Genomic DNA, 6,953 nt, shown 5'->3' with positions numbered 1-6,953 from the left:
TCACTACCCTTCTAGTTTCTCCTCCCGATATTTTTTTTCTCCCCCCCCCCCCCCCCCCCCCCCCCTTTCCAAAACAACGGTGCAGTAAATGCCTTCGTGAGTTGAAACATGTGTCCTTCAGTACTTTACCCTCGCGTTAAAACGGAAGCGACTTAGACCAGAGGATTTTTGCAGAAGGATTCTGCACCCGGCAGCACTGCGGCTAGATTCCCTGGTGCGCAGCCTTGACTCATCGTTCCGCCCAGCAGCAGTCTTCTTTACTTTTTTGTCGATTTCTTCTGGGGTAAGGGCTCACTCGCAGATTAACGGTCTCCGTTTCCTCTGGGATATACTTGACGATGTTTCAAGTTCAATAAAAACAAAGTGGGGATGGTTTTGCTTCCTTTCTTCCGGTGTCATCTCGATTTTGTTCCAATCGAAACGCCCCCAATAAAAAAAAAAAGAAAGAAAGAAAGAAAGAAAAAAAAAACAACGAACGCTCACTAAATTTGCGCTTTACACAAGTCATCAGGAATGGCCAGGGCCCCACTTCCGCCCCCCCCCCCCCCCCCCCCCCCCCCCCCCCCGTATGCACGCCTATGGTTGTGTGCATCCTGGAACGAAGATTCATGGTTATGAAGTGACTATTGAACGAATAAAAATTTAAGAAGAAATGTAGAAACATTCATCGCTACGGTATTTTTAGCTATATTTATTTTATATTTATTTAGAAATGTAGCATTCGGCTATACTCGATTTTTACGACTACCAACTGTTCCTACGAGTCAAGAGGAGCCGGGGCTCGCAGAGTCGGCTTGTCGCCGTGTCAAGAGCGATCTCGACAGACGCGCCGGTCGGGACAAGGCAGTTTTAGGGAACCGTTTTTGCACGTCCGATACGGTACGATGGGGCCCCCGGTAAGAACTGCGCCCATGGGAGTCTTCTGTGGTAGGCTGGTAGGGCATGCGCAGTTTGTTCCGGAGAACCCATCGTACCGTACCGGACGTGCGAATACGGTTCCCTCAAACTCTCTAATATGCGGAGTGTTCAAGAATTAGACTTCTCCAATTGTGAACCTTGGGTTCCGCCATCGAAGTAATTATAATTAGCTTTTTTTTTAAATTTTATTTGCCGAGCGAGTTATTTTTTTAACCCCTACGGTGCAAGCTGCCTGTTCATTGAACCAATCAATCGTCTGTCTTGCAGCACGTGATGACGTTCTCCGCGCATATTCACGCACCGAGACCTAAATCAGGCAAAATAATGCTGTAAAAAAAAAAAAGCGGTTGGTTTTTTTATAATGATAATTACTTTTCGTTCAACCCTAAAAGACCGCGAGCGTGAGACATTCACCGTCTTGTCTACTCACGACGGGAGTAGGCGATATTCATCAGCATGCTGCCACTCCAGATCGCCACTTCTCTTCATATGTCGAAAGGTATGCCTAAGCTAGGTATCCATGCGTTCGTACGAGACACTGCGTAAAAAACGCACGGTTACGCACCTTAAAAATACGCGCGCAAAAGCGCAGTCTCCACGTTCGAAACTGAAACCAACGTTCCCTAAAACCACCCACGTGCGCAAGTTCATCTCGAAGCATAATTGTGTTAAATGAAAATTTTAGAAGCTAGTTGTTAATTTCAAGTTTGGTTCCTAGTTATATAATATTTTCCAATAACAGTTAGGTTCTTTTTCGCCAGGTGACGTCGGGTGACGTGAGGCGTGGAGGCGTGCGACGTGCTTCCGAGGCTTCCGAGCTTCCGAGCACCTTCCGAGTTTTAACGAAACACGGCAACACGGCAACACTGTTTTCGCAACAAACATGGCGACCGACTGGGAAGAAGTGAAACGTCTCGCAGCTGATTTCCAGCGCGCCCAGCTCAGCACCACGGTGCAGAGGTTAGCCGCCTGTCTTAAGACTTTATTGAACCGGTCGGCTCTAGTCTTGCACGACTGGAACTTTTAAAAGTTCTTCTAAGACACCACACTTGTCTTCAACTGATGTTATGAATCGTGCAAACTGTTTCTCATTCTGCTGACATTGACCTAAAAACCCTGTTTTGCTTATTATTTTTGTGGTTAACTGCGCGTAGTGTATTTTCTAATGACGTTAACCCGATGTCTAGCAGTATATGTGACTTCGATGAATTTCAGCTGCAGTCATCGAGATGATAGCTGACATATGGTCTCTTCAATCGAGACATGCTGACCCCGTTCGGGAAAAATGTAGTTCACACACGCCTTTCGAATCTCCCGAATCAGTCATGCGATAAAGAAATATAACATTGAGGTATTGAGGATTGAGGTCTTGAGTCGGTGACAACTGGGCGCGATTGACGAAGAAGTCGTCTGAACTTTATGAGGAAAGGAAGTGGTGTTCTCTGTTGAGCACATACTTCATCAGGTGACTTGTAGGTTTCAGATCACACGGATGAGTATTTATAGTACGTAATTGTGTACGAGAGAATCTTTATAGAAAAGCTTGCTGGCCCAGCAGCCGACGACTGTCTGATGAGATTTCTGAGATCACCTCAACACACCACTGACAGGAGCCGGTGTGTGCGAAATGCAGAAATAATTTTGAGTAACCTTGAGGACCAATTGCCATCTGTGTACACCATTAAAGCATGCCTTCTACTGAGTTTATGCTTCGTGTTGATTCGGCTAGCCCAACTTCTACTCCTTTCTAAACACATCATACACGATCAGTTCAAATAGATAATGTATTGCAAACAATCGTGAACTCGTTAAGGGGTATTTTAACGATAGTTTATTAATAAACTGCTTTTTTTTGTTCTCGCATTACCTCGTTCATGCAGGCTGTCAGAAAGGAACTGCATTGAGATAGTGAAGAAGCTTATTGAGCTCAAGCTGATTGACGTCATCTTCACCAATGATGGCAAAGAATACATCACCCCGAAGCACTTGCAGAAGGAGATCATGGACGAGCTCACAGTGGCTGGCGGTAGGTTGGCGCCTGTCTGACAAATTCTCTCGTTTAGGGCGAGTTACGCGAGTTGCAGTTTTTGACAATCTCGTTTAAAGGGAAGCTACGGAGCTTCTTGGAAAAAATGAGTTAGAAGTGAATTCTAGTGTATTTTTACCCCGTGAACCCGAATACCCAAACCATTTGCTGCGTAAGTATTGTTAAACGCGAGAAAAACGCGAAAGACAGTCGCTGTCCGTGACGTCATCGACGGCTCTTTTGGCTGCCCAAGGCTAGGGGGGCGGGGCTTCAGCCCTATTTTGAAATTGCTCTTGTGGCTCTCCGGCTCGTCGCATTGAAATATAATTTTGATATCTGTTATTCTAACGGCCAAATGAACGCAATTCATGCGTTTTTTTTCAAATGTAGAAGTGCCCCATCTTCCCTTTAAGGCTTCACTTCACCTTATGATGGATCGCAGTGGATACTTCAAGCCATAGAAGTCAATCCAATGGCGTGTGAGTGTCACGTGATCTTCAGGAGAGGCTCAGTGACACATGGGGTGCATAGTCATGTGATATGTTAATAGTATAGGATGAGCTGATATAGCTTGTAGCATCTGCCGCAGTCCATCAATGTGAAACGAAGTACAAAAAATGAAAACTGGGATCCAGATTCCAATGCCACTTACTTTGTTTTATGGTGAATTCCACTCGTAGATCCGGAGCACTTTCCAAAATCCGCGAGGGAGGCAAAATTCTGCTCCGAGGGACCTGCTCCAAATCGACGAGGGGGAGATAGTAGTGGTGCAAAACTATGGATAGTACTATCGATAGTATCGATAGTCGCCAGAAATCTGACTATCGATAGTCGACTATCGAAAAACTATCGATAGTACTATCGATAGTCGACTATCGAAAAACTATCGATAGTACTATCGATAGTACTATCGATAGTACTATCGATAGTCGACTATCGAAAAACTATCGATTGTACTATCGATAGTCGACTATCGGAAAACTATCGATTGTACTGATAGTCGACTAGCAAAAAACTATCGATAGTCGACTATCAGAAAACTATCGTTAATCGACTATCGGAAAACTATCGATAGTCGACTATCGTAAACCTATCAATAGTACTGTCGACAGTTTACTATGGATAGTTTTGCGACACTAGTAGTTTGCGTCGCTCCCTCTTGTCTATTCATCGCTTTAATTTTTTTTTTCAAACAGGGCACCAACTAGCCCAGATACTTACCATCCCAACTTTGGTTCAGCTTTCAGTGATGACGAAGATGGGAGTTTGGGCGAAAAAAGAAGGGGGTGGCGAGCGGTAGGGCAAGGGCAAGACGGGCCGGGGAGGAGGAAGCAGACGGAGTGCTGGAGAAGAGAGGGGAAAACCTCCTTCTCTCTTTAGCGTTCCGTCTGCTTCCTCCTCCCCGGCCCATCTTACCCTCGCCCTACCTTCTTGAGTTGTAACGGTCTATAGTGGTGCAAGACTATCGATAGCACTAGCGATAGTATCGTTAGTCGCCAGTATAGTAAAAAAACATCGATAGTCGACTATCGAAAAACTATCGATAGTACTATCGATAGTCGACTATCGAAAAACTATCGATAGTCGACTATCGAAAAACTATCGATAGTACTATCGATAGTCGACTATCGATAGTTCTGGGACACTATCGATAGTTTTGGAAAAACTATCGATAGTATCGATAGTCAATTTATCTATAGTTTTGCATCACTAGGAGATAGGCTCGCATTTTTGGAGCAACCGCCCTCCCCCTCGGCCGTTCAAAATGGCCGCTGCTCGGACTTAACAAGCCCACCAACGCCTCAGCCGACTGACCTTTCCGACGACCAATGACAACTGTCACTGCTTTGCTGCAGAAAGAACATGCGACAAAGGCCGGCCGGGCGATATTATAGGTACCACGGAGCCCATGTCCCATGTAACAAGGAAGACGTCCGCGTTCGGCACCGTCACATACCTTTTGGCTGCCTCGAAGCGGCGGGGCACGCGCAGTGTTTGCCATCGGTGGAGTTCAGATTTCTGGTACGACTTTAATAAACGCAGAGGTAACAAACCATCACTTACACGGTCGTTGCCTAACCTGTTCTTGCTTTACTGCATGATAAAATGCCGGAGGCATGCAGTGTATGAAAGTAAGCAATCGGTGGCGGCAAAATGAACAGGCCTAACCTCGCGTCTGCCTCCTTCCGATTTTCTGCCGTTCTTTTTCTCGGTCTTCCTCTCACGATCACAGATGTCAGTGCTTGCGATTTGCCACGCTCCAGTCTTGGCTTTGCATCCCCTATCTATGCGAGGTAGAAGTGTTTGAGTGATTACAATCGCGCGTAAAACGACCCACTCATCCGAGCAGATCCAGCTCGACTGACTCAACGCTATCGACGGTGCGGCTGGTCGGCCCACCGACCTTGTCGTGCATGCGCCACCGCCGAGTTAAAGGAAATGACGTAGCGCGGTTTGTCGATTTCCGCATAGATCTCTGAAATCCCGCGGAGCAAGTTCGGTGGGGTTGGAGGTGCTCCATGGAGCGGGCGCTGCCAGAGATCTGCGAGCGGAAGACGACCAGCTCGAGCCAGATCTGCTAGCGAAATATGCGCGCTCAAAATGAAGCGCTTTTGGAGCGCTCGAAATCTACGAGCAGAATTCACCATTAGTCAGGTCTATACGTTCAAGAAATCTTCTATGTTCATGCATTATTTGCCCTATACAACACCGTCTAGTAGGTTGTGGCACCCCCAAACTGGGGGGAGAAATGAAGCTTTGGTGCAGCAAGAGCAAAGTTTTTACGTTGTATCCACTCATTGTTAGGAGTACAGTACTATAGTAAACCTATGCACCAAGAAACTGACGAAGAGTAGGAGACAAGAGCGCGTTGAAACATGAGAACGCCGAGCTCTGGTTGGAATAGACGCATAGCTAGCTGTCTTTGTCTCCACATCACTCGTCAATGTGAAACGCGTTAGAATGCAGAATGCCGACGTCTGGCATTTGGCTTTTGCATTCGAACGCCTTCAACTACTGCACCTGTCGAATGCGTTAGAACGCCGGCATTTGGCTCTCGCATTTGAAGGCGTTCCTTGAGTGCAGTAGAGAAAAGCAGCTAGCTTTAGGTCTACCCACTAATCATTCAAATCGGAGCTCGGCGTTCTGGCATCCACAAGTGCTCTCATCTCCTCCTCTCCCTCAGTTTCTCGGCACATAACTCGAAGAGCATAGTGCTTCATATTCTGAAGGACTTGCACAGCAGTTGCCAATGTTGCATTTCAATATTTCTAATATTTCTGTAACCTGGCTCAAAACTTGAGGCAACCATGGGTACACCTCTTACGTTACATTCTTGGATTCGGCATACCCTTTTACCTGTTTAATGAATGCTAATTTTAGCTTGACCGTTTTGACCTACACAGGTTTTGTATTAGTAGACGACGGATAACATTCCATAGTCTGTTGTAGGTTAAGAAATGCGGGACAAGCCTCTTCCACCAAGCTGTACGGTTGCTGGTTTGCTCCTTTCAACTCACCTCCTCTCCAGCATTGGCTCTTCTGAAGTGGAAAGAGTGGAAAGCTTTGTGGGATGGACTTGTCCTGCTTTTTCTAACCTGCAATATGCTTTAGTAGCTTGCGCTATGCAAAGGACACTATGTCTAGCGCTGACAGAGGGGAGCTGTGAGAATTGAACGGATGGCTTTTGGTAGGTCGGATCAACCTGGTGGACCTGGCACACAACCTTAATGTGGACCTCAGCCACATAGAGGCCAGGTGTTCGGAGCTCCTGCGGTCGGAGCACAGTCTCCAGGTGGTGCTCGGTCAGCTCATCGACAGGTGCGTCACTCCGCCCACTAGCGGCCATTGCTTAGAAGTCCACTCCAACCAGAAGAGAGGGAATTATTTCACTTTAACGTGGAAGCTAGTATAGTTTCTCTTGATTGTCCCAGATTTTAAAGAAACTGGTGGAAACTTTATTAAAAAGGTAGTCTAAGAAACTGGGGCTCTGCGTAACCTCATTGTTGTT

General features: G+C 46.4%; 1 protein-coding gene across 2 annotated transcripts in view; it reads left to right on the top strand.

Moving 5' to 3' along the window:
* The first annotated feature begins 1,667 nt into the window (after nt 1-1,667).
* The window catches only part of LOC8051200 (E3 UFM1-protein ligase 1), a 49,452-nt gene continuing 44,166 nt past the window's right edge, over nt 1,668-6,953 (top strand). Inside the window, exons 1-3 of one of the 2 annotated variants that reach the window (XM_029995627.4) lie at nt 1,668-1,878; nt 2,799-2,944; nt 6,637-6,763. In XM_029995627.4, the coding sequence (XP_029851487.3) occupies nt 1,802-1,878; nt 2,799-2,944; nt 6,637-6,763 (350 nt within the window). In that variant the 5' untranslated portion in view covers nt 1,668-1,801. The remainder of the gene's footprint in view (nt 1,879-2,798; nt 2,945-6,636; nt 6,764-6,953) is intronic. The other variant, XM_029995628.4, reaches the window with a different exon arrangement.

This window comes from Ixodes scapularis, unplaced genomic scaffold (assembly GCF_016920785.2).
Source record: "Ixodes scapularis isolate PalLabHiFi unplaced genomic scaffold, ASM1692078v2 PGA_scaffold2__306_contigs__length_199485367, whole genome shotgun sequence".
Classification (NCBI taxonomy): domain Eukaryota; kingdom Metazoa; phylum Arthropoda; class Arachnida; order Ixodida; family Ixodidae; genus Ixodes; species Ixodes scapularis.
This window is presented reverse-complemented; position numbering and strand designations above follow the sequence as displayed.